The sequence below is a fragment of the Saccopteryx leptura genome, chromosome 3 (genome assembly GCF_036850995.1).
Source record: "Saccopteryx leptura isolate mSacLep1 chromosome 3, mSacLep1_pri_phased_curated, whole genome shotgun sequence".
Classification (NCBI taxonomy): domain Eukaryota; kingdom Metazoa; phylum Chordata; class Mammalia; order Chiroptera; family Emballonuridae; genus Saccopteryx; species Saccopteryx leptura.
This window is the reverse complement of record NC_089505.1, coordinates 54,598,639-54,625,470: the sequence shown is the minus strand read 5'-3', so window position 1 is coordinate 54,625,470 and position 26,832 is coordinate 54,598,639. Positions and strand designations below refer to the sequence as shown.

General features: G+C 39.6%; 1 protein-coding gene across 3 annotated transcripts in view; it reads left to right on the top strand.

Annotated features, from left to right (window-relative positions):
* The first annotated feature begins 9,321 nt into the window (after positions 1 to 9,321).
* Positions 9,322 to 26,832, top strand: part of AFG1L (AFG1 like ATPase) — a 244,364-nt gene continuing 226,853 nt past the window's right edge. Inside the window, exon 1 of one of the 3 annotated variants that reach the window (XM_066373529.1) lies at positions 9,322 to 9,443. Coding sequence is in view for 1 of the 3 variants with exons in the window: in XM_066373527.1 (XP_066229624.1) it covers positions 9,531 to 9,666 (136 nt within the window). In the remaining 2 variants the exon portion in view is untranslated. Of the gene's footprint in view, positions 9,667 to 26,832 lie in introns of all 3 variants that reach the window. The other 2 variants (XM_066373528.1, XM_066373527.1) reach the window with 2 other exon arrangements.

Here is a 26,832-nt window from a genome sequence, read left to right as displayed (position 1 = left end):
GTTATTCTAGGTAATCAACAGAATTGATGTGTGGAATGAAGCCAAGAGGATTTGATATTTTAAAGGAGAGTTGATTATTTCTAAGAACTAACGGTTCAAAATCCAGATGAGTTGATTTGGACTAAAGAAATAAAGCCCAATACCATAAATTATAGTATGTATTCCTGCTGAGGAAGCCATAGATACTGCAAACTCCGATCTGTAGACACATCTCTCCCTTTGAAGTTGATGAGAATTTCTTGGCCTAAATGAAATATACATGCTGGGAAAGTTGGGCCCTTATAATTGGTGTGTACAGATATTAGCAGTTTCGATGCTGTTCTCATCTGGTCCCTTAGTTTTCTCCAGTCTTGGTTTTGGCAGAAGACACTCAATTTTATAACTCTCTCTTGAATAACATATTCCCCATGACTAAAAGGCATTCAGGTTTTATCATCTAGAGCAGTGGTAGTCAACCTGGTCTCTACTGCCCACTAGTGGGCATTCCAGCTTTCATGGTGGGCGGTAGCGGAGCAACCAAAGTATAAATAAAAAGATTTAACTATAGTAAGTTGTTTTATAAAGATTTATTCTTCCAAACTTAGCAAAAATATGACATAAAGTACTTGGTAAGTAATTGTTATTATATGCTTTAACTTGCTGTAACTCTGCTTTATAAATTTTATAAAGTAAAGTTACTTCCCTACTTTATAAATCACCATTACTATGGAACCGGTGGGCAGTTAGAAAATTTTACTACTAACAGAGATACAAAAGTGGGCGGTAGGTATAAAAAGGTTGACTACCCTTGATCTAGGGAATCTAGATTGAGAACTGCTCTGTTACTAGTAAATCTGGGTAGATAAAACTCACCTTGATTTAAAAGTTATTCAAATAATTCCCAAGATGTCCATTAGAAAACAGATAAAACACAATACAACACAACACCCAGCTTATTCCTTTGAGGTTTAGGCCAAATCATGACTAATTCTGAGTACTGTATAGTCACCAGTACATACTTATAAACAAATGAGTTCATACAGTTTTATCATTCCAGCTTTCAGTTTTGAAGATTGGCTGCATCTTAGGCCAACATTAGTTCCTCAGAAAAGCAGTCTATAGAACTGAAAAATATTCCCTATTTGATTGCCTAGATGCAATGCATCAAATTCAACCAACCAAGAAAACTAGATTGGTTATGACCATCACTTAGTGTCAATCAAAATTCTATGTGGCATGGTTTACTTTTTGTCTAGATATGCATCTGATTTAAAGGCCATTTAAAGAACTATCTCATTGAATAGACAAGCTTTCAGTCCCTGTTACTCTTCAATTAACTGCAAGAAGGGTCAGTAGCTGTGCTATGTTGGGCAAGTTTTTTACTTAATCTCTTAGCATTATTGAGTCTTAATATGTAAAATGGCTGGGTTAAAATCAGATCTTTAAGGTCCCTTGAGGATCTAAAAATAATGTTTGGGCTTTTGGTTTAAGATGGTGATGCAGGAAGATCCTGAACTCACCTCCTCTCATGAACACACTTAATCTATAGCTACATATAAAACAATTTTGTTCACCCTGACAAGGTGGTGGCACAGTGGATTAAGCTTTGGATTGGGACACTGAGGACCCAGGTTTGAAACCCAGCGGCCACCAGCTTGAGCACAGGGTCACCAGCTTGAGCATGGGAACACCTGCTTGAGTGAGGGAGGGATCATAGACATGATGTCAAAGTCACTGGCTTGAAATCCAAGGTCACTGGCTTGAGTCCAAGGTCTCTGGCTTGAGCAAGGGATCACTGGTTTGGCTATAGCTCCCACAGTCAAGGCACATATGAGAAAGTGATAAATGAACAACTAAGATGCCGCACTGAAGAACTGATGCTTCTCATCTCTCTCCCTTCCTGCCTGCCTGTCTCTCTCTCTCCTTCTCTTGTGTGCATGTGCGCTAAAAAAAAAGCAAACAATTTCCTCTAAAAATTATTTTTCTTACTGAGTCTGGATACCCATTTACTTGAAGTTTATTTTTCTTTTGTACTGATAAACAATAAATACATGTGCAAGATTTAACCTGGAACATCCTTAGAGTTGTCTAGGAAATATTACAATTACTAGGCTTTGTAATTATTTATATTGAAGTGATTTTTTTCTGATTTAAAAAATATCAGAACACAGGAAATAAAAAAGAAAGAAAATGGATCAGTTTTCCAGTTTTCCCAAAATAATATATATGGAGGTTCATGAAAACAAACGATTTACCAAATGCGGTAAAAGAACTTTATTGTGTACAATTATAAGTTAACTTGTAGAGAAATAACTTAGGTTACATGTGTTGTATTCAAGAGATTTCATTGTGACCAGAATACTAATTACGTAAGCATTGTACCCTAAAATATGTCACTTGGTAAATCACCTATGACATGTTTTCTGGGTCTAAATCAGGGGTAGTCAACCTTTTTATACCTACCGCCCACTTTTGTATCTCTGTTAGTAGTAAAATTTTCTAACCGCCCACCGGTTCCACAGTAATGGTGATTTATATATAAAGTAGGGAAGTAACTTTACTTTATAAAATTTATAAAGCAGCCTGACCAGGCGGTGGCGCAGTAGAAAGAGCGTCGGACTGGGATGCAGAGGACCCAGGTTTGAGACCCCGAGGTTGCCAACGCGGGCTCATCTGGTTTGAGCAAAAGCCCACCAGCTTGGACCCAAGGTCGCTGGCTCCAACAAGGGCTACTCGGTCTGCTGAAGGCCCGCAGTCAAGGCACATATGAGAAAGCAATCAATGAACAACTAAGGTGTTGCAATGCTCAATGAAAAACTAATGATTGATGCTTCTCATCTCTCTTTGTTCCTGTCTGTCTGTTCCTGTCTATCCCTCTCTCTGACTCACTCTCTGTCTCAGTAAAAAAAAAAAAAAAAAAAAAAAATTTATAAAGCAGAGTTACAGCAAATTAAAGCATATAGTAATAATTACTTACCAAGTACTTTATGTCGGATTTTTCTAAGTTTGGCAGAATAAATCTTTATAAAACAACTTACTATAGTTAAGTCTATCTTTCTATTTATACTTTGGTTGCTCCGCTACCACCCACCATAAAAGCTGGAACACCCACTAGTGGGCGGTAGGGACCAGGTTGACTACCACTGGTCTAAGTAATTTAATCTGAGATGGTAAGGAAGGTAGGTGCCAGCCTTGATTTTCTAAAGGTCTGTAATAAAGAAATTGTACTTTATTCTGTAGACAATAGGGAGGCATGACAAGTTTAGAGTCTGTGATAGATGTGGTCAGATAGGTCACATGTTTTGAAACAACTCTGACAGTAGTCTGGAGCCAAGGAGAAACAGACAGAGCCTGTTAGGAGCCAACTGCATTAGCTTAGGAAAGACAGGTGGAAGAAGATCCAATGATAATAGATGGAGTTAAGCTATATTAAGATGATAAATTCAATCACATCTGGTGAAGGATTGAGTGTCAGTGATGAGGAAAAGAAAATAATTTAAAATGGTTGCCACAATTACAAATTTGCATGTGGAGTTGGGGGAGGTTAAAATTAGTTGGGGGTTGCTCCTATTTTTAAAAGAAAGATGGCAGAAAGGGCATATAGAAAAATTATATAAGAAAAGCCATCCTCCCCCCCCCCTTCAACACTTGGGTAAGAAACATTTAAGGAGGAAATACTCTGGTAAATACATACATTTTATCATTGGTTTCAAATATATATAAAAAAAAGATATTCAAAACAGAGGATAAAAAGGAGCCAGTTATTTTTAATTTGTTGTAAAAAATAAGTATTAAAAAAACTAAAGATGTGAGCATTGCTCTGGCCAGCTAGCTCAGTTGGTTGGTTAGAGCATTGTCCCAAAGCACAGAGGTTGTCAGTTCAATCCCTGGTCAGGTCACATACAGGGACAGATGCATGTTCCTCTCTCTCTCTCTCTCTCTCACTTTCTCTCTAAAATCAATAAAATAATAAAATAAACATTTAAAATAAAATGTGAGCATTGAATTTGACCTCAAATATTGTCTTTGGCCCTTCTCTAGTTACAAGTTAGATAATGTTTCAGTAAAGAAAAAAAATGGTAAGTTTTGTTGGAAGACTAGCAAATATATCATTCTTATTAGAAAAAATAGACTGCTTGCAACAAAATTTACCTATATAATACTTTATATAAACTTTTATTACTGAGGTAAGTATATCTTGTTTAGATGTTATATTTTTCACAGTTATAAGGTTCTTAGAAATATTCAACCTGTAGAAATTAAGTAATCTATATTTTTGGTTAGGGGTCTTTAAATACAAATATTGGAATTAGAAGCTATATATTTGATTCATGACTCCTTTTATGTCCTCAAATGAAGCATATTTTTTTCTTTTTTGGTGACAGAGACAGAGAGAGAGAGACAGAGAGAGGGACAGATAAGGACAGACAGATAGGAGGGGAGAGAAGTGAGAAGCATCCATTCTTCATTGCAGCCCCTTAGTTGTTTATTGATTACTTTCTCATATGTGCCTTGATGGGGGGGGCTTCAACAGAGTGAGTGACCCCCTGCTCAAGCCAGCAACCTTGTGCTCAAGACAGCAACCTTTTGGCTTCAAGCCAGTGACATTTGGGCTCAAGCCAGCGACCAAGGGGTCATGTCCATGACCCCACACTCAAGCCAGTGACCCCGCGCTCAAGCCGATAACCCCACACTCAAGCCTGCGACCTTGGGGCTTCAAACCTGGGTCCTTGGCATTCCAGTACAACTCTCTATTCATTCCACTACCGCCTAGTCAGGCTGAACCATATTTCTTATGGTTCTAAAGTGTTTCTTTGTTAAATTACAAAAACTTGCAATTGTGAGAAAGCATGAATAAATAAATAAGTGGAAAACAAGGGCTTTTTAGTTCTGTTCTGTAGACAAGTCCTGCCAGGGGTGAGGACGACAGAGATGCAAAGACCTGACTCTGGGGACCAGGTTCAGTGATGCAGATCCACTTTATTCAGGAAGTAAGCTAGCTTATATAGATAGGTTCAGCCTATAGGGTGTTACAGCATGTCCTTCATAGCCAATGGCTGAAAAGATCTGGGAGCTGCGTGGTTGGCGCTAAGTCACTTCCTTATAGCAGGCGAGGTCCCTTCCTGGGTATGCCCAGGAGGCTTCTGGGAGCTGGAGTATTCTCACAGCATTGCATCAGCTACAGCTGCTAGGAATGCGCCCTGCGCTCCACCCACACTGTTCCAGTTATTTCTGTAATACTGAGTAAGATGGTGTTATTTATTCATCTTTAAAATGGGCTCAAGGCTCTGGCTGGTTGGCTCAGTGGTAGAGTGTTGACCCAGTGTGCAGAAGTCCTGGATTCAATTCCTAGGCAGGGCACACAGGAGAAGCAACCATCTGCTTCTCCTCCCATCCCCCTTCTCTCTCTCTTCTCTCTCTCTCTCTCTTCCCCTCCTGAAGCCATGGCTTAATTGATTTGAGTGCATCAGCCCAGATGCTGCAGATGGCTTCGTGGAGCTGCTACCTCAGGCACTAAAAATAGCTCAGCTGTGAGTATAAGACCCATATGGTCAGAGCATTGGCCCAGACAGGGATTGCCAGGTGGATCTCGGTTGGGGCACATGTGGGAGTCTGGTTTACTATCTCCTCTCACCTCACTTAAAATAAAATAAAATAAAATAAAATAAAATAAAATAAAATAAAATGGGTTCAAAATATTAGCAATATCACTGATTTTATGAAGCAGTTATTTTTCTTTTTTTGCAGAACTACAATAATAACTTTTTATTTTTCTTAAGATTACTCATTCATACATCCAACAAGTATATATTGAGTGTCTTTAAATTTAGGCATTATTATAAGCCTTAGAAATAGAGCAGTGAACAAAACAGAGATAAATCCTTGCCCACATGAATCTTAAAATCTAGAAAAAGTAGCCTTGGCCGGCTGGCTCAGTGGTAGAGCGTCGGCCTGGCGTGCAGAAGTCCCAAGTTCGATTCCTGGCCAGTGCACACAGGAGAAGCGCCCATCTGCTTCTCCACCCCTCCCCCTCTCCTTCCTCTCTGTCTCTCTCTTCCCCTCCAGCAGCGAGGCTCCATTGGAGCAAAGATGGCCCCGGGCGCTGAGGATGGCTCCTTGGCCTCTGCTCCAGGTGCTGGAGTGGCTCTGGTCGCAACAGAGCAACGCCCCAGAGGGGCAGAGCATCGCCCCCTGGTGGGCGTGCCGGGTGGATCCCGGTCGGGCGCATGCGGGAGTCTGTCTGACTGTCTCTCCCCGTTTCCAGCTTCAGGAAAAAAAAAAAAAAAAAAAATCTAGAAAAAGCAGTTAGAACAGATAAGTTAAAAAATTGGTAAAGTGTCTATTACACCAGATGATGGTGTCATGGATAAAATAAAGTTGGAAAGGAGGAAAAGGAGTGCTGGATGTGACTATTTTTTTACAGGTAGTTTGAGAAGGCCTTAACTGAGAAAGTATAAGGAACTAAGGACATGAGGAAGTGAACCAGGAACATTCATATAGAAAAACAGAAAGGGAAAGGTTATATTATTAAAATCAAAACCCAAATACATCTTGGAAAATACCATTGATCACTCTCTTTCCCACTTCTTTTTTTTTTTTTTTTTTTGTATTTTTCTGAAGCTGGAAATGGGGAGGCAGTCAGACAGACTCCCGCATGCGCCCGACCGGGATCCACCCGGCACGCCCACCAGGGGGGGGATGCTCTGCACATCCAAGGGGTCGCTCTGTCACGACCAGAGCCACTGTAGCGCCTGGGGCAGAGGCCAAGGAGCCATCCCCAGCACCCGGGCTATCTATTGCTCCATTGGAGCCTCAGCTGCGGGAGGGGAAGAGAGAGACAGAGAAGAAGGAGAGGGGGAGGGGTAGAGAAGCAGATGGGCACTTCTGCTTGTGTGCCCTGGCAGGGAATTGAATTGGGACTCCTGCACGCCAGGCGGACGCTCTACCACTGAGCCAACCGGCCAGGGCCTCTTTCCCACTTCTTTTAGTAGTTCTTTTATTTTTATTTCTTTGGATACCTCCAGTTTTGTCTTTGAGATTAGATGCCAGAACTTGGCACTGTAGGGAACTTTTTAAATTAGGACAAGATAATGCTTTCTGATTATCTGATATTAGTTTTCTGATAATGTTAAAATCTTTTTTTTTTTTTTTTTTAATTTTTTGCATTTTTCTGAAGCTGGAAACAGGGAGAGACAGTCAGACAGACTCCCGCATGCGCCCGACCGGGATCCACCCGGCACGCCCACCATGGGGCGATGCTCTGCCCACCAGGGGGCGATGCTCTGCCCATCCTGGGCGTCGCCATGTTGCGACCAGAGCCACTCTAGCGCCTGAGGCAGAGGCCACAGAGCCATCCCCAGCGCCCGGGCCATCTTTGCTCCAATGGAGCCTCGGCTGCGGGAGGGGAATAGAGAGACAGAGAGGAAAGCGCGGCGGAGGGGTGGAGAAGCAAATGGGCGCTTCTCCTGTGTGCCCTGGCCGGGAATCGAACCCGGGTCCTCCGCACGCTAGGCCGACGCTCTACCGCTGAGCCAACCGGCCAGGGCAAAATTTTCTTATAAAGTATTTTTTTTGCTGTTTTAATTTCTTTTAGCAATTTTAAGAATAGCAGTAGTAGCACAGAATCGGCATTTTAATAAAATAGTGTACAATGCCTACTTAATTAGTGTTCTGGTCACAATGAATTCTCTTGAATACAATGCATGTAACCTGTCATTTCTCTATAAGTTACCTTATACTTGTACATAGTAAAGTTCATTTACCACATTTCTGTCTACTTGCATAACCATGTGAAATTTCCTCTAGATCTTCCTGCCAATTTGGCATTAAACTATCCATGCATACTGGCAGTTGCCAGGTTACAAAACAGATAGGTTTTATAGGTTTGTTCTTAAGTTGAATTTGTATGTAAGTTGGAACAGGTACATTTACCGATTAGATGCAACTTAGACAGATATTTGTCTTAACATAGTATTTATTTTTACCTTTCTCAGACTGTGTGTACTTATTTCACTTTCGTAATTATGAAGCTGTAGGAAACTCTCATAAAAGGTACCCTCTTATAGATTACTAAACAAGGCAAGCAATTGTTTTACCAGAGCTAACAAAATGTACTTAGAAAGTCTTTTGAATGTAATAAATATGTAAGTCAAGAAGAAGTCTGATTTTTCAAAAGGTGTTTCACAAAATATCACACCAAAAATTACTAACGCTAAATGAAATAAAATTTTAAAAAACCACCATGGCATGGAGGAATAGTTTTCATATCAGAAAATGGAATTAAAAATAGAAAACAACTAGTAAATGTAAATGAACTTATTTACAATTATCAAAATAATCTTTCCATAAATGATTTGATAGTATTAGTAGAGAAGTATCCAATTTATGATACCATGCTATGCTCTGCTTTTCCTGTCTCTTTGGAATCACTCTTCTGTTGTAGACCAACTGCCTAACTTCCCAGAACTCTTTCTTGTGCAGTCTTTTCATTTAGTTTCCACACAAGTGAAACTTGGCTTTTTCTTCCTGTACTCCAGACCTTCTTGCCTGCCTCATTCACTCTAAATCCTGTTCTTGGAAGGTCTTCATCTCCTGTTGAAACTAAAGTGTCTAGAAGGGCTTCCAGATTTCTCAAAGTGCTCTTTCATTGATTCCACAACACTTGGTAGAATGTTTTGTCTCTTTCTTCACCTCTCCTGTTGGATTGCAAGCCTCTTCTAAGTATACTTAAGATAGTGTTTCAAAACATTTTTTTGTTAAATAAAATTAGGGCAGATCACTTATTTTTATTACGGCCACTTCCTCCACTCAATGTCCATCTCCGGCCATTGGCTTTCCCATGTCACTTGTAAATTCTTTCAGAACATTTGAACATATGTCATTGAAAATGATTTATATTATTCTAATACAGAAAACAAATATGGTAGGAGCACACTTCAGGTACTCTGCTAAAGATGAGTTGAGCACTGGAGGCAAAAAATAAATAAAATAAAATAACTGGGATGCCATTTAGGGAGGTGTGATCAGTTAATAATATTTCCTTAAAATATGAGGGCCCACTGAGTCATCTACGTTTTATTTTAGTTTCAGAATCTCGGTCAGGTACGCTAACTGAAAAGGCTCAGAGGTGGTTACACCTCCTACTCTAGTTCCAATTCCCCGAAAACTTTCCGGGCTCCTGTGCCCTCTAGAGCGGGGGTGGGTGGGGTGGGGTGGGGGTGAGGGGGTGGGTGGGTAGGTGGGTGAGGGGGTGGGGCGTGGCAGAATTGCTCCTCCCACCAACCTAGAGAGGCCCGCCCTGCCCCCCCTCCACTCCGCTCCCGGCACCACCGCGCTGCATGCTTGGATTCGTAGTCCGACTGGCAGCGCCCAAAAGGACTGAAGGGAACGGAAGTTCAGCCCCCTCGCTAGAAGAGGTCGCGTTCCTAGGCTGTGCCCTTTCGTTCTCTCGGGCGGAGCCTTCCGTAAGCACGGTTGGATTTGTGTGTGCCACCGTCTCTCTCTGGGTTTCAATAAAGTTTTCGTCTCCCTCCCCTTGTACGGAGCTCAAGATGGCAGCCTCCTGGTCGCCCTTGGTTACCCTGCGGTTAGTACAGAGCCGGTTAAGAGGGAGATGTGTTGGGTGCGGAGCCTGGGCTGCTGCTCTCACCCCTCCAGCCACCGCCCCTGGGAGCCCCTTTTGGAAAGGTCAGTGACTGTGCCGTGAGTAGGCCGAGTCGACTGCATACGACCCGGGAAGCCTCGGGTCAGTCACCCTCCCTTCTCCATCTCCCCCAGCTGCCTCCTGGTTTCACGTTTTTCGGGCTCTCTTGCTCTTTTATTAGTTCCTGTCTGTGAAGAAGCCCTGAGCCCTAGTCCAGAGTATCATTTTGAGGTCGACCCAGAGTTCTCACCTGGCTGTTAAAGAGCTGAGACCTGGTGAGCCCAGGTGTGGGAGTGCCTGGCTAGGAGGGATGCTTATGGGGCTGGGGCCGGGGGACTCTTCCATCCAGCCCCTTCCCAGGCTGCCCCGGCTGGTGACTAGGCACTGTATCTAAAAGCCACGCCTGGGACCCTTGGGGGACCTCTGGTTCTTGGGATCCTGGGAACACACGTCGACAAGCATTCGCAGATTGAGGGATAGATTCTTCGATTCTTTTCAAGTCACTAGAGGCTTTAGTGGGGCTATATATTGTCTCTGGGCTTGCTTCATTCATTTAATTATGTTTTCATGAATGAATGCACATATATTTTGAGTAACCAAGGCCACAGGAGTGCTAATTTTACTCTTCTGTTCCTATATTCCCACTAAACTGTGGGCTATTCAAAGGCAAGGACCAGGTGTCATTGTTTCCTCATTTAGCACAATGTTTATGGGCAGATGTGTTTTTTTGAGTGAATGACATTTTTCTTGTCTTTTCTATTTATATATTTGTGCTTTTTCTTATTTCCAAGCACCCTCTCATTTATCTTAATTGATCTCAGTGGCTAACTTAGTTAAAACTCTATCAGTCTTTGAATATTAGAACTAGATTAACTCAAAAGGTTGTTATGCAAAGTTTAGAAAAATCCACTTTGTAGTAGAATATTTTGGTAGCACAAGGTTTGGATCATAATAGAAACTTTATCATTAATTTTTGAATAGGCCATAAAAGTAAATGATACAAAATATAAAGGTACAAAAAGGAATACAGTAAATATAAGACTCTCTTTCACTCCTGTCTGCAAGCCACTTAGTTTTCCCCCCACAGGCAACCTTTAATAATGGTTGCTTATGTATTCTTCCAGAGACATTCTGTGTATATACAAACATATATGTATATAAATATCTGTATTAAAAAATAAGTGTCCTGACCAGGCAGTGGCGTAGTGTATAGCACATTGGACTGGGATGCTGAGGACCCAGGTTTGGAACCTGAAGGCCGCTGGCTATAGCGCAGGAACACTGCCTTGAGCAGGGGGTCTCAGGCTTGAACGTGGGGTCACTGGCTTGGGGGTGGAATCATAGACATTACCTCATGGTCACTGGCTTGAAGCCCAAGGTCTCTGGCTTGAGCAAGGGGCCTCTTGCTATGCTGTAACCCCTGCTCCCCCCCATCAAAACACATATGAGAAAGCAATCAATAAACAACTAAGGTGCTGCAATGAAGAATTGATGCTTCTCATCTCTCTTCGTCCCTGTCTGTCTGTCCCTGTCTCTCACTCTCGCTAATATAAATAAATAAATAAATAAATAAATAAATGTGGAAAATACTGTATATACTATTTTATTCCTTTTATTTTTTTATTTAGTATCTTTTGGAGAGTTTTCTCTATCAGTAAGGCTAGAACTATCTTATGTTTAAATGGTTAAAATAGAATTCAATTCTATACATGTACTTGTACTATAATTTATGAGAAGTAAGATTTAAGGACCTGCATCATAATGACATATAAGATTTATTGATTGCTTATTCTGTGTCATGAAATAAGCTGATGGCTTTCTACATACATTATCTCACCTAATTCTCATTGTCCTCATTTTGGGGATGATGAATCCAAGGTTGCAAAAGTTATATGGCTAACATGCCTCTCTCTCTCTCTCTCTCTCTCTCTCTCTCTTCCTCTCTCTCTCTCTCAAAAAAAGTTATATGGCTAATCAAATGGCAGAACTTGTTGGTTCAAGTAAAGGCTATACTTGGACTTACATGCTTACTCTTATTACCTCCTATACTCAAAATTTAGCTGAGTGTGGAAATTTTATGAAGATGCAGTTATGAAGATGCTCCCTTCCCCTCTTTAAATAAAAGGAAAATTTAAGTTGAAATGAAATGTTATTTAGTATTTAGTCTGTTACAAGTTTTTCTATGCTTTTTTTGATTATTTACTATTTATATTTTATCTTTATCTTTTTATCTTTTTTTTTTTTTTATTCAGTGAGAGGAGGAGAGGCAGAGACAAACTCCTGCATGCACCCTGACTGGGATTCACCTGCCTGACAAACCCACTAGGAGGTGATGCTCTGACCATCTGGGGTGTTGCTCTGTTGCTCAGCAACCGAGCTCTTCTTAGTGCTTGAGTTGGAGGCCACGGAGCCATCCTCAGCACCCAGGGCCAACTTGCTCCAGTAGAGCCATGGCTGCAGGAGGGGAAGTGAGAGAGAGTGAGAGAGAGAGAAGTGAGAGGAGGGAAGGTGTGGAGAAGCAGATAGGTGCTTCTGTGTGCCCTGACTGGGAATCGAACCTGGGACATCCATATGCCGGGCTCACATTCTGCCATGAGCCAACCAGCCAGGGCCTCATCTTTTCAAGTGTACTATTTACTGCAGTATAATACGAGGGAAGCATTGGCTTAATGTTACAACAAGGAGATAGACAAAGGAAAAGAAAGAGGGAAAAGGAAGAGGATTTTTTTTTTAATGTTCTTAACTTTGTTTTTATACCTCATCTAAGCTTTAATGCCAGCTCTGGCTCCAAGACATTTTGGAAAGTGGTACTATAAAAACGTTAAAGGTGCTAAAATGCTGTTCATCCAAATCACCTATCTGATTGCCTAACTTTAAACTTCATAGGAAATACATTATGAATTCCAATTTGGTATATGTTTATTTTCATTAGTAAGATTATTAAAAAATTGAAAGTGAAATTTTTAATTATTCGACTTAAGTATATATGCTCAATTTTGATTTCACTGCCTATTTTCTTTCTTTTGTTTTATTTAAAAAATTAAATTTAACAGGGTGCCTGTTTTTTTTTAGTTCTATGTTATCTCCATTTAATTTAACAGTTATTTAACTGCCAGTAAGGAGAAGCATTTTATTAGTAATCAAAAGTGGCTCTGGTGTGGGTATTAAATGCCTTAAAATTGCTAATTCAGTTGAAGCCTGGTATTAAGTGTGTGTATGTGGGAAAGTGAATGAAATTTAGTTCCAGTCCTTGAATAGCTCACATTCTTGGAAGGGAGATAAAATTACAATAGCTGACATTTATACTGCTCACAAAAATTAGGGGATAGTTCAAAATGAGTATGAAGTGATAAAATATCCCGTAATTTTTGTGAGCAGTATATTTCTTTGTTCCAGGCAGTCTGCTAGTAGTTTCTTTCTCTCATAATTCAATCTTTATAAAAACTCAATATAGGCCCTGGCCGGTTGGCTCAGCGGTAGAGCGTCGGCCTAGCGTGCTGAGGACCCGGGTTCGATTCCCAGCCAGGGCACACAGGAGAAGCGCCCATTTGCTTTTCCACCCCTCCACCGCGCCTTCCTCTCTGTCTCTCTCTTCCCCTCCCACAGCCAAGGCTCCATTGGAGCAAAGATGGCCCGGGCGCTGGGGATGGCCCCTTGGCCTCTGCCCCAGGCGCTAGAGTGGCTCTGGTCGCAACATGGCGACGCCCAGGATGGGCAGAGCATCGCCCCCTGGTGGGCAGAGCGTTGCCCCTGGTGGGCGTGCCAGGTGGATCCCGGTTGGGCGCATGCGGGAGTCTGTCTGACTGTCTCTCCCTGTTTCCCGCTTCAGAAAAAATGCTTTAAAAAAAAACAAAAACAACTCAATATATAAAATTATCTTTATTTCATAAATGAATAAACAGGTATGGCCACCTAGCTGGGATTTGAACCCAAGCATTTTTGCTCCAGAACCACAAACTTAAGCACGATGTTTTACTATCTCCTTACCATTGCAATGGACATTAATACCTATCGGAAGTGTTGTAGGACTACAGAGGGAAAGCAACTCTGCTTGGACTGGGAGGTTTTTTTAAGCAAATGCTTAGAAGTGTGCTTTATATAGCTCTCATTGGCTTATGGTCCATCAGTGAGAGCAGCTAGAGATGAAACTTTGAAGGTGGGCTGGGATCTGGTTAGAAGAGTCCTGTATGGTGTCTAAACTCAGTGGTATGCTGTTGGAGGTTTCTTAAGGAGTGAAGTGATCAGCTCTGTTTTAGCATGATGATTCTTGTGGCAGCCTGAAAAACAGGTTGGGAATGCCTGAATGGGGGAATATTGGAAGCTGGGTGATTAGTTAGAAGGAAGTTGTAGTAGTTCAGGGGAGGGTCTCTTAGGGCCTGAATTACTGCAGTGGAAAGTGGAGGTCCAGGGCAGTAAGGGAGGGGATTCAGAGATACCGCTTTGGCAGAGTTGATAGGCTTTGGGGGAGACAAGGAAAAACAGGAGTTAAGATCAATTTAGGTTTCCTAGTTTGGATAATTTAATGACATCACCATCCTTCAAGGGTAACACAAAAAATTAAGGCCAAAGGTGTGTTAGGGGGAGATCCCATTTGAATTTGTTAAATTTGAGGTATTTATGAGGGTTCCAGGTAAATAAGTCTAATTAGTTATAGGAAATGTGGATATCTGAGACTGAAAAAGGAAATTTAAGGTGTTGAGAGCCATGAGAATGGAAGAACTAGCCTGGAAAAATCTGTAGAGTGAAAAGGAGAAAAGGCTGAGGACGAGCCATTGAGAACTACTGACATTTTCTGAGCAGAAGAATGTGACCTTGTTGAAGAGCAGTTAGGTCACAAGAAAACTAGGGGAGAAGCCAAGGAGGAAATGTTTCTAGGTTTTCTGAAACTGAACATTAGCATATCTGAAATTCTATTTTATTTAAGCTAGTCTTAGAACTTAAGTTTATTTCATAGAGGCAAATTAATATGAGAGTTATATCTTGTGGTTTCTTATTATTACAGTATATGTTCTGTATCTCAGTGTTATATTTTTAGGTATCTTTGTTAAATAATAATTCATATTTACCTTTACTTTTTTAAAATTTTTATTTTCTTACCCTAACCCTAACCCTAACCCTAATATTTACCTTTAGATCTACAATCTCTTCTTTAGTACAAGTATAAATACATAGGAGAACTCAGTTAGGTATTTAATGAGTAGAACTAATTCCACTTCAGCCATGTGAATTGGTATAATTAATTCGTAGAAAATGGGCTTTGGGTGGTTATTACCCAATTAGATGAATACCCTTATATGAAACTTCATGTTTCTTAGATCTCCATTAACATTTATTATTATATTAGAAAAACTGGCCCTGGCCGGTTGGCTCAGTGGATATGGACATCCCAGGTTTGACTCCCGGTCAGGGCACACAAGAGAAGTGACCATCTGTTTTTCCCCCCATCCCTTTGCCTTCTTTCCCTCTTCCCCTCTTGCAGCCAGTGGCTGTACTGGTTCCAGTGTGGGGTCGGTGCTGAGGATGGCTTAGTTGGTCTGAGCACTTTAGTCTCAGGTGCTAAAAATAGCTCAGTTGATTTGAGCATTGGTTCCAGATGGGGGTTGCCATTGGGATCCCAGTCATGGAGCATGTGGTAGTCTATCTCCCCTCCTTTCACTTAAAAAAAAATAATATTTACACTTAACTTCATGATAATGGTTTCTTTCAATTAATTTTTTTAAAGCATAGCACAACTTATTGTATAAGCTTAGTGCCTTAGATGTAGTTCTAGAGTGGAGGGTGGGACAGATGAAATTGGATGGGTCTAAGAGTAGAAGTGGTGGAAAGAAAATGGATTATTTATTTATTGTTAATTATAACTGCTTCATATGTCAGAGCTTTGTTCTGTTTATGTAAATGGTAGATATTTTAATACAGTATAACTATTTATGATTTTTCTTTTCACAAAAAGCCCCACAGAAATAATGGATGTTAAGGGTCTAAAGAAACTAGTAGTTCAGTCTTTGGGCCCAGTGTAGTAAGTTGCTCTATAAATTCTTTGACAAAAGGTCATCTAACCTTGCCTGACCAGGTGGTGGCACAGTGGATATAGTGTCGGATTGGGACATGGAGGACCCAGGTTTGAAACCCCAAACTTGCTGGCCTGAGCATGGGCTCACCAGCTTGAGCCTGGGGTCACTGGCTTGAGCGTGGGATCATAGACATGACCCCATGGTTGCTGGCTTAAGCCCAAAGGTCGCTGGCTTGAGCAAGTGTCACTTGCTTTGCTGTAGCCGTAGCCCCCTGGTGAAGGCACATATAAAAAAGCAGTCAATGAACAACTAAGATGCTGCAAGAAGAATTGATGCTTCTCATCTCTCTCCCTTCCTGTCTGCCTGTCCCTGTCTATCCCTCTCTTTGTCTGTTACAAAAAGAAAAGAAAATGATCATCTAGCCTCAACTTGGATATATCGAACACTTGTTTTCCTAGGTTATTCATACTTTCTCTGAGCTTTGACTACGATTTGTAACAATTTTTCTCTTCAGAGCCTTTTGGATATGTCTGTTCCTGCTGTGATTTGTCTTACTTGCCTAAGGTCCTCATTGAGGTTCCATTTCTATACCTGTCCTACTGGAGGTACCTGATACTTTAATATCCAGGATATTTTTAAAAATAATCTCTTTCGCAGTCCTGATTGTCCCTTCTTATTTCTTCTCTCCACCCAGCTTATCCTAGGAGTTACTTTTTTAATACATTATATATCTATATTTTTGAACAGTTGTGGTAGTTTTTCAACAATTTTTAGTTCCTTCATAGTTTTATACTGCAATTTATATCCTAAGTATAACTAACTCCTGTAAGATTCCTTTGTGTGTGTGTGTGAGACAGAGTCAGAAAGAGGGACAGATAGGGACAGACAGGAAGGGAGAGAGATGAGAAGCATCAGTTCTTCACTGTGACTCTTTAATTGTTCATTTATTGCTTTCTCATATGTGCCTTGTCTGGGGGGGCTCCGGCAGAGCCAGCAAACTTGGGCTCAAGCCAGCGACCTTGGGCTTCAAGCCAGTGACTTTTGGGCTCAAGCCAGTGACCAAGAGGTCATGTCTATGACCCCATGCTCAAGCTGGCTGACCTCATGCTCAAGCTGGTGAGCCCATGCTCAAGCTAGAAGAGCCTGCACTAAAGCCGGCAACCTTGGAGTTTCAAAATTGGGTCCTCTGTGTCCCAGTCTGATGCTCTATCCACTGCACCACTGCCTGGTCAGGCTGTAAGATTCCATTATAAGATTTTCATTTATGGTCCTGGCCAGGTAGCTCAGTCGGTGAGAGCATTGTCTTGATATGCCAAGGTTGATGGTTTGACCACTCATCAGGGCACATATGAGAATCAACCAATGAATGCATAATTAAGTGGAACATCAAATTGACATCTCTCTCTCTAAAATCAATAATATTTTTTAAAAAGTCTCATTTATTTATGGATGTGAAGGTATAAAATTTAAAATAAATGAAAATAACGAATTGATGTTATTTTTTTTTATCTTTTGAGAAAAATAGATCCTGTACTGTAGATCTCATTATTAAATAGTGTATAAACCAGGTGAATGTTAAGGAGTTACTCAGTATGCTAAGCCATGCCTATAATTACTTCAGAATAGCTTTATTCAGACATTTAGGCAGTATTTTACTGATTTGTTTTCATGAAACTTAAAGTACTATTTTTTTTGTAAAGTTATACATATTGTTACTTTTAAAATTAACTAATTTCTAAAGGAAAAGAATGATAACCAGCAAACATTTAGTTTTCTTTTTTTTAGTTTTAATATTCATATATTTTTCTCTTTAAATCAAAAATATCCTTTTAAAGCTCCTAAATCAGTCTTTTATAAATAAAGTAAATCATCTTGAGATGCATTCCTTGATGATGGCATATGTTGTTTTTCTAAAGAAAGAGTTTTATAAAGACTTGCTTTTCTTGTATTCTGTACTTTGTTTTTCATTACTGAATTAAACATAAGTCTTTTATGTCACTGGTAAGTCTGACTTTTTGGGTCATTGATGACCATTGCAGTTCTTAAAAAAGCAGCTGAATATTTATTTTTGGGTATGATTAGAACATAATAGAGCATAAATAGGCTGCCTATGACCTTAGCATGGGCTTCTGTCTGGTCAGTGGCTACTGTTTACAGTTTGTTAAAATCAACACATGTACAAGTAACTCATGAATAATTATGAGCACAGTATTTGAATGGATGTTTAATAAATATGCATTCAAAATTTAATTACAGTAATGAAGTTTACAGCTGAAATTTTAATCCAGCCCTTTAGAAATATTAAACGTGCTTTCCTTGATTGTGCAGTTTTCTCAAAGCAGTTGGGTAAACATTTTAAACTGGAAATCTCAATTTCTTTCTTTTTTAATTTAATTAAAAATTTTTAAATTTTATTTTAGAGAGAGAGAGAGAGGAAGGGTGGATTAGGGAGGAGAGAGAAACATAGACCCTTTTTATTTTATTTTATTTTTTTTTTACATGTTTGTGCATTCATTGGTTGATTCTTGTTTGTGCCCTGACCAGAATAGAACCTGCAACCGCGGTGTGTCGGGACAGAGCCCTAACAAGCCAAGCTACCCAGCCAAGGCTGGAAACCTCAGTTTCTTATATAGTGTAATTTCATTTAACTGAGTATGTGTTCTTTTTGGCAACAGTGTTCTTTCTTTTTGTGAAGAAGTGAAGCTTCTTTTATTCCATAACTGTTACCTTGAAGAATTTTGATCGGCTTTATTTTAGGACTAGTGAACATATGGGATAACAGAGGAACAATAAAATGTGACATGGAAAGAATAGATTGTGATTTTGGTTTCATTTCATAGGACTGGGTCAATCATTTAATTTGGTATTTCCTCATCTGTAGAATTGGATTAATTATCCTAACTACCTTTCTTACATGTCATTTTTGAGGTTCAAATAGGTTATTATATGAGAAAGTCCTTTGAAAACTATAAAAAATGTTGTATAAATGTGGGGCTCTGCTAGGAGTAATTGAAATATTAATACTGAAATGCTAGAGTTGTGGATTCCAGTCAGTGAATAGAAATGGAGTGAACTCACCTCTATACAGAATTACTAAAACCATTTTAACTGGTTGAGGACTCACTTATATTAACAATGGCAAAGGGCTGTTGATGTCAGTGATTTGAATTCTAGAAAATGCAGTTTTGATTTTTCTAACTCTATGCAAAGGGCCTCTTGTAGATAAGCAGGAATGAGTTTTATTCCGGACATAACTACCTTTTCCCTGGATATTCTGAACATCTAGAGGGTCTTAGAAAATACAGATTACTCCTTTATTCATGATGTTTCAAAGAAAGCTGTAGAACTTTGATTTATAATATTCATTCTTACTGGGATTTAATTGGAATTCCTTAAGTCTGAGTTTCACAGGTGATGGGATGTCCAGAAGGATTGGGTTTAGAAAGCCTACACCTTTCAGAGAGTAGATGGGGGACTGACACCCTTTTTCTGTAAAAAGTCCAGATAATCTCTGCCAGGACATGCATAGTCTCCTTTGCAAATATTCAACTCTCGTATTATAATTTGAAAACAGCCATAGACAATAGATAAACTAGTGAACATGGCTGATTTGCCTTATAAGCTATGGTTTGCAGATCTCTGAACTTGATAAATACTCTGGTAAACTTTTTTTTTGGTTTGAACTTTTAAATATATTTATAATTTAAAACCACCTGGAAATTACTTTAGTGTGTCTTATGAGGGGATGATCTTCCAGTTGTCTTCCAGTTGTCCAAATGTCTCTTGTTGAACAATCTATTGCCTCCTATTGCTTTATTCATGTATTCAAAAAATACTTATTTTGTGCCTATCATACGCGAGGCATTGTAGGTGCCAGGTATGCAGTGAATTAAACAGGCCTGCCTGATCCTTTCTTGCTTGCAGCTTGCATTTTGGTTAAGAGGAATAGACATAAAATGAATAACAAATACATAATTTACAAGTTTAGTGATAAAAAGTAGTAATAAAAGAGTGATGATAAGATTTGGTCTGCTTTCCTGTTTATTTTATATTAAGTTATTCCATAAAGACTTCTTTTTGGAATGTCTACTCATTGGTCTTTTGATCAGTGTTTTAGATTTGTTTCACATTTAGTAGGCAAGATCCCACTCATTACTTTGCTTCTTCATGATTTTCTAAGGACTTTGGATTAGAAATTTCTAAGGACTTTGGATTTGGAGCTGTATTTAATCTGTAAATTAATTTGTAAAGAATTAGCAGTGTTATTACATTGTGTCTTTCTTTCCAATAACATTATATGTCTGTTTTCCCAAATTTTCACTTATGCATTTGAGAAAAATATTAGTATTTTTATATAGGTCTTACAGATTGATTGTTAATATTATTATTCTTTGTTCTAAACTTTCTGTTGTAACTGTAAGTAGGGTCTTTTTCTTTTATTATTATATTTCCCAATGGTTATTGGTAGTATGAAGAAAGATTAAGATATTTTTTCCAGTATCCTTCTTTGCTTGGGAAGTGGCATAATTAAGCCACCACATTCTTTAAAACTCGTAAGTGGCTTCCTCTTGCCTTCAGGATTAAGTTCAAACTGCATCTTTTTGCAAGGCACCGTGTTACCTGATTCCTTTATATTTCAGCCCACTCTTGCACCTGCCTCTCTGCCTTCCACTTCATATCTCAGCCATACTGAACTTGTTTCATTTTCTTTAGTGTGCTATACTCTTGTGTTTCAGAGCCTTCTCTCAGGCTAATGCATTTCTTTCCCTCCTTTCCCTGGCAAACTCCTGTTCATCCTTTTGTTTCAATTGAAGCATCATTTGCTCTGAGTACCCTTTCTTAACTCCCTAGCCTGTGTTTCTCAGCTTTGGTTTGGTGATCTCCTAGCATTCTCCTTTTCCCTTTTCTATGAACCCCTTTTTAAAAAATTTTTAATTTTGTTTTTTTTTTTGTAGCAAAGACAGAGAGAGTCAGAGAGAGGGACAGACAGACAGGAAGGGAGAGAGATGAGAAACATCAATTTTTTGTTGCAGCTCCTTAGTTGTTCATTGATTGATTTCTCATATGTGCCTTGACTGGGAGGGCTACAGCAGACCAAGTGATCCCTTGCTCGAGCCAGCGACCTTGGGCTCAAGCTGGTGAGCCTAGCTCAAACCAGATGAGCCCGTGCTCAATCTGGCGACCTCGAGTTCTCAAACCTGGGTCCTCCACATCCCAGTCCAACACTCTACCCACTGCGCCACCACTTGGTCTGGCTACTGAACCCCTTTTTATTACAGTTGTTTATCCAATTGTTGGTATCTCCCCCAGTGTTCTGCCAGTATTCTTTTTTTGCTTTAAATATTATTTTATTTTTCAATTACAGTTGACATACAATATTATTTTGAGTGCAATTACTCACCACTGATTGTGTTCAAAGTTTTTAGCACAGAGCTTTGCACTGTATAGATGCTTTATTTGTTGCATATTGAATTCTTCTTTTAAATAGGTTTTCAATTGGTTCATTTCAGTATAATTAATTTTTAAATCTAAATATGCTTTAGTTAAATTTTATGTCAATAGTTTCATTCAGTTTTTATAGCACATCAACATCATCTTGAATCATGATTATGATCCAGTATTGATTTGTCTCCCAATTTTGTGTCATCTTCATATTTGAGGGCCAGGCCACTATGTCTTCATTTCGTGCCAAATATATTAGTATTTTGTCTTCAATACTCAAAGAGGTGTATATAAATTTAGTTTGTCAAAATTTTTAAAAGACAACTGTGTGTAATATAAGGACTTTTAGATTTATTTGGAAAGGAATTTCTTTCCTCTAACTTCAGTTGTGGGCCATTAATAGAAAAAACTGTTGCTGCTGGTGGTTTCAGAAGAGCGCTGGGGCGGGTTGATCCTAGAGCACAGGCAGGGCGGAGCTCTGTCGTGCCTGAGGGCCGGGAGCCTCAGGAGGGGAGGGTCATTGGTTGCTCTGGGAAGGTTGAGTACTTCAAATTAGAGGGCCTAAGAGAGGTTTGTGCTTTGATTTTTCTGTTGTCTGGCTCAGACAAATGGGACCACAGCCTTCACTTGTGTATAGTATTATGGTTGTTTTAATGAGAGCAACATCCTGGGGGGTTTAGAGTTCCTTAGCTTGAGATCCTGACCTGGTCATTCACTTACATTTCCACAAAATACCTTATTACAATCTTTTAATAAGGTATTTTAGTTTTCGCATTTGTAAGGAATAATAACATCTAACTCAGAATTTTTTTTTATTTTGAGAATATATAGAAAGTGCTGTTTGTATACTGGGTACATAGTAGGCATTTATTAAGTTTTCTTTTTCTTTTTTATTTTTTTATTGAGAGGAGGGGAGATAGAGAGACAGACTCTCACATATGCCCCAACCAGGATCCACCCAGCAACCCCCATCTGGGGCCAATGCTCAGACCAGTCAAGCTATTCTCAGTGCCTCAGGTGACACTCGAACCAGTCGAGCCACTGGCTGTAGGAGGAGAAGAGGGAGAGATGGGGAGAGGGGAGGGGGGAGAAGCAGATGGTCATTTCTGCTGTGTTCCCTGACCGGGATCGAGCCTGGGACATTCATATGCTGACTGTCTACTGAACCAACCAGCCAGGGCCAAGTTTCCTTTTTCTTTACCTTTCAGAATTTTGTCACTCATGAATATTCAAGTTAATCCAAGGTTTGCAAAGAAAACTTTAAGTTGTGAAAATGAACATAAAGCTTAGAGCTTTTCTGGGTTACATAAAGAACTCTTGTAGTCTATTGATTTCATGTAACTTCCTTAATTATTCTATTGAAGTAAACAGGGATAATGCCTTGTCACAAATTGTATTGAATATTTCTTGGTATACAACTGTTTAGGAATGAACAATGAAAAAACATAGTTTTCCTTACTTTGGAAACTATTTAAATTTGTACAGTCATTGTCATCTTGGTATATCTTCAATTCTTTCCTTTAATTGTAGGATATTTTTGAGTTGAGAAATCATCACAAAATGTTTTTGAGCTGAATCCTATTTTACTCACAAATTATAAAGTTTCTTCACTTTAAATCACACCTTTACTGATTTTGAGTATGAAGTTGGAGAAGTCTCAAAAAATTTTCACCTCTATTATTGAAACAAAAACCTTATGGATGAACCAAACCTTTAAAATAACATTTCTTGAAGAGAAAATGCTTACTTTCTGTTGAAACAATTTGGTGCACTATTTTGCGTAAGTCTCTAAAAGAATGTCTCCAAGATTTTCTTACTTATCTACCTATGTGTAGAATTAGAAATCCATTTCAATATAAAGCAGCTAAGAGCACAAAGGTCACATAGCCCCTGTGTTATCATCACTCTGTTTCTATGGAAATAGTGTCAGTACAATTAAGCTTTATGACATATATATTAGGGTTCTCCAGATAAACAGAACCAATAGGATGTATATAACATTTAGAAAGAGAATGATTATGGGGAATTGGCTCATACAGTTATGGAGGCTGACAAGTCCCAAGATCTGCAAACTGGAGACACAGAGACCCAGGAGAGTCAGTGGTGAACCAGGGGAGCTGTTAGTGTAGTTCTCGTTCAAAGGCTGGCAGGTTCAAGACCCAGGAAGAACACATGTTTCTGTTTAAGTCCAAAGGCAGAAGGAAATTGATGTCCAGCTTAAAGGCAGTCATACAAGAGGAGTTCCCTCTTACTCACTGGAGGGTCAGCGTTTTGTTTTATTCAGGCCCATGGGGTGGGGCCTGAGATTCTATATTTCTGTTAAGCTCCATGGGGCTGTCCATGCTGTTGGTCAGAGGTCCTAGATATTACTTATTTCATCAGTAGACTGATGACTACTTGATCGTTTCTTGCTTCTTCATATAATTTTTCTTGTTTATCTGCCCCTTGACCAGAGTGAAGGCTCCACAATGAAAGGAATTTGTTTTTAGTGATTTTTCACTAGTGTCAAGAATAGTACCTGAGATATAGATGGCTCTCAACAAACATGAATGAATGAATGAATAAATGAACAAATTATCCATTGAATTTTTAGTTATCTGTATTGTTGTGAAGATTAATAAAAATAATTATGTGAAATTACCTAACCTATTCTGGCAGACAGTAGGTGCTCAACAACAAGTGTGAACTGCTGTTAATAGACTTTCCTTCCCAAACTCTTAAATCTTGATAATTCTTTTTAAAACAGTGGTTCTTAACCAGTGTTTGTTCACAAATATGATTAAAAATCTGAAGAAGCCTGTGGTATGTTTAAAGATCTTGCTTCAGAAAAAATACTCAAATACACATACATAGTATTTTCTTTTAATTTCAGAAGGCTGCCCAAACCTGCCCCCTGCCCTCCAGCCTGCTATGGACCCTAAGTCAACGCCTTGTTTAAAAAAAACCTGCTTGTATATAACAATTCTTCTTAGGGCTATTAGTAATAATTTGCCTTTTTCTAATTTCTTTTCTACTTGTGCTTTTAAGTTGACTCTTCTTTCTGCATTAAGGCTCCCTGTGTGCCATTAAGAAGAGCATAATTGCAGTTTATTATATTATCAATGTAATGAGATCTGTTAAGTAGAGCATATTAGCACAGATTGTAGAACTTCAAAATTTTTTTCTTCCAAACTTCTGTCATAAAATGAAAAAGTGGGGGGATATTGCTTCTTTCCTGCTAATAGTGACCCTGCAAACAAACATATGTTCCTAAAACCCATCAGACTTTCTGTAAGAAGTGAGAAGCACTAACCCCCCAAAGTGACACAGGACAAGAGGGCAAGGAATCTCTGTATGCCCAGGAAAAGCAGCCTTATGACAGGAAGCAGAGAGGTTATGGTGGGCAGACTAAGCCGATTTTCTGGAAAAAGGCTAAAACTGCAAAGGAGATTGTGCTGATGCTTGAATGCATTGACCCCAACTGCAGAACTAAAGAGTACTGGCCGTTAAGACATGCAAGCATTTTGAACTGGGAGGAGATAAGAAGAGAAAAGGCCAAGTGATCCAGTTCTCAGCTTCATCTTTTACTTAATTATGAAGACAATGAAATCTTGTGGTTATGTTGACTTCAAATAATCACAAATACTCTAAACACTTTGAAAAACTCATTTTTTTCCCCTGGGGGCAGAAGTGTAAGTAATTGTTAAAATACTATCTAGGAAGGTATTCTAATAGATTATTCAGATGCTAGAACATTATGATATTGACTAAATCTTATAGTAGGTAGTCTATAAAGTATAGTTGTATCTTCCTAAAATTGGGTTTAGAAGAAAGTAGTGAAATGAAGTACAAAATTGAAGTATTGGAACAGCACAGATTTTTGGGGCCTTTAAAAATCTTTAATTTATGTGTGTAGATTAGTGTGTGGATCATCAGAATGGCATTTTCCCACTGTCCATTTGGAGTACAATAAGACAAATTAATACAAATCAAAATAATATGGCAGCAGCATCACATAATTTGTGTACACTGATGTAGTAACAGATTTAATTTAGTGCAGCTTTTGAGAAGTCTTTTGTGTTTCAATTTATACAGCTGCTATCCAGGCCTACGCTGGCCAATCTCTCAGACTTGAGTGTCTTGCCTGACTAATTCCGTCTCTCTTCTAAATACTTTATTATTTTTTAGAGCAGTTTTAGGTCCACAGCAAAAGTGAGAGGGAGGTGCAGGTGCAGAGATTCCTATATATTCCCCCCTTTCTTGTCATTATCAACATCCCCCAAGAGGGTGGTACATCTTGTTAAAATTGATGAACCGACATCGACACATCATAATTAAGCAGAGTCCATAGTTTACACTGAGTTCACTTTTGGTGTTGTACATTCTATAGGTTCAGACAAATGTATTGTAATATGTATCCATAATAATAGTACCACACAGAGTATTTTCACTGCCCTAAAAATCCTCTTTGCTCCGCCTGTTGATCCCTCCTCCCTCCACCACTTTTGTCTACTATTGATCTTTTTACTTTCTCCACAGTTTTGCCTTTTCCAGAATGTCATATGGTTAGAAAACGTGACCTTACAGTATATAGCTTTTTCAAACTGGCTCTTTTACTTAGTTGTATGCATTGAAGTTTTCTGCATATATTTTCATGGCTTGATAGTTCATTTCTTTTTAGTGCTGAATAATATTCCACTGCCTGGATATACCAGTTTATCTAATCACTTACTGAAGGACATCTTGGTTGCATCCAAGCTTTGGCAATTATAAATAAAGCTGCTATAAACATCTGTGGGAAGGTTTTTGTGTGGACATAAGTTTGCAGCTTCTTTGGATAAATACCAAATAGCATGATTGCTGGATCATATGGTAAGATTATGTTTAAGTTTGTTAGAAACCACCAAACTGTCTTTCAAAGTGACTATACCATTTTCCCTTTCCATCAGGAATGAATGAGTTTCTGTTATTCTACACCCTGGCCAGCATCTGTCAGCGTTCTGGATTTTGGCCATTCAAATAAGTATAGAGGTATCTCATTGTTTTAATTTGCACTTCCCTAATGACCTATGGCCTGGAGATTTTTTCATATACTTCTTTGCCATCTGTGTATCTTCTTTGGTGAGGTGTCTATTAAGGGATTTGTCTAGTTTTTATTTATTTATTTATTTATTTATTTATTTATTTATTTATTATTATTATTTTTTTTTTTGTATTTTTCTGAAGCTGGAAACAGGGAGAGACAGTCAGACTCCCGCATGCGCCCGCCCCGGCACGCCCACCAGGGGCGATGCTCTGCCCACCAGGGGGCGATGCTCTGCCCCTCTGGGGCGTTGCTCTGCCGAGACCAGAAGCACTCTAGTGCCTGGGGCAGAGGCCAAGGAGCCATCCCCAGCGCCCGGGGCCATCTTTGCTCCAATGGAGCCTTGGCCGCGGGAGGGGAAGAGAGAGACAGAGAGGAAGGAGGCGGGGGTGGAGAAGCAAATGGGCGCTTTTCCTATGTGCCCTGGCCGGGAATCGATTCCAGGTCCCCCGCACGCCAGGCCGACGGTCTACCGCTGAGCCAACCGGCCAGGGCCTTGTCCAGTTTTTTTAAGTGAGAGGAGGGGAGATAGAGAGACAGACTTTCTGCATGCGCCCCAACTGGGATCCATTCAGCAACCCACATCTGGGGCCCATGCTGTTATCAACTGAGCTGTCCTCAGTATCTGAAGCCGGCACTTGGACCAACTGAGCTATCAGCGCTGTGGGCCGGTGCTTGAACCAATTGAGCCACTG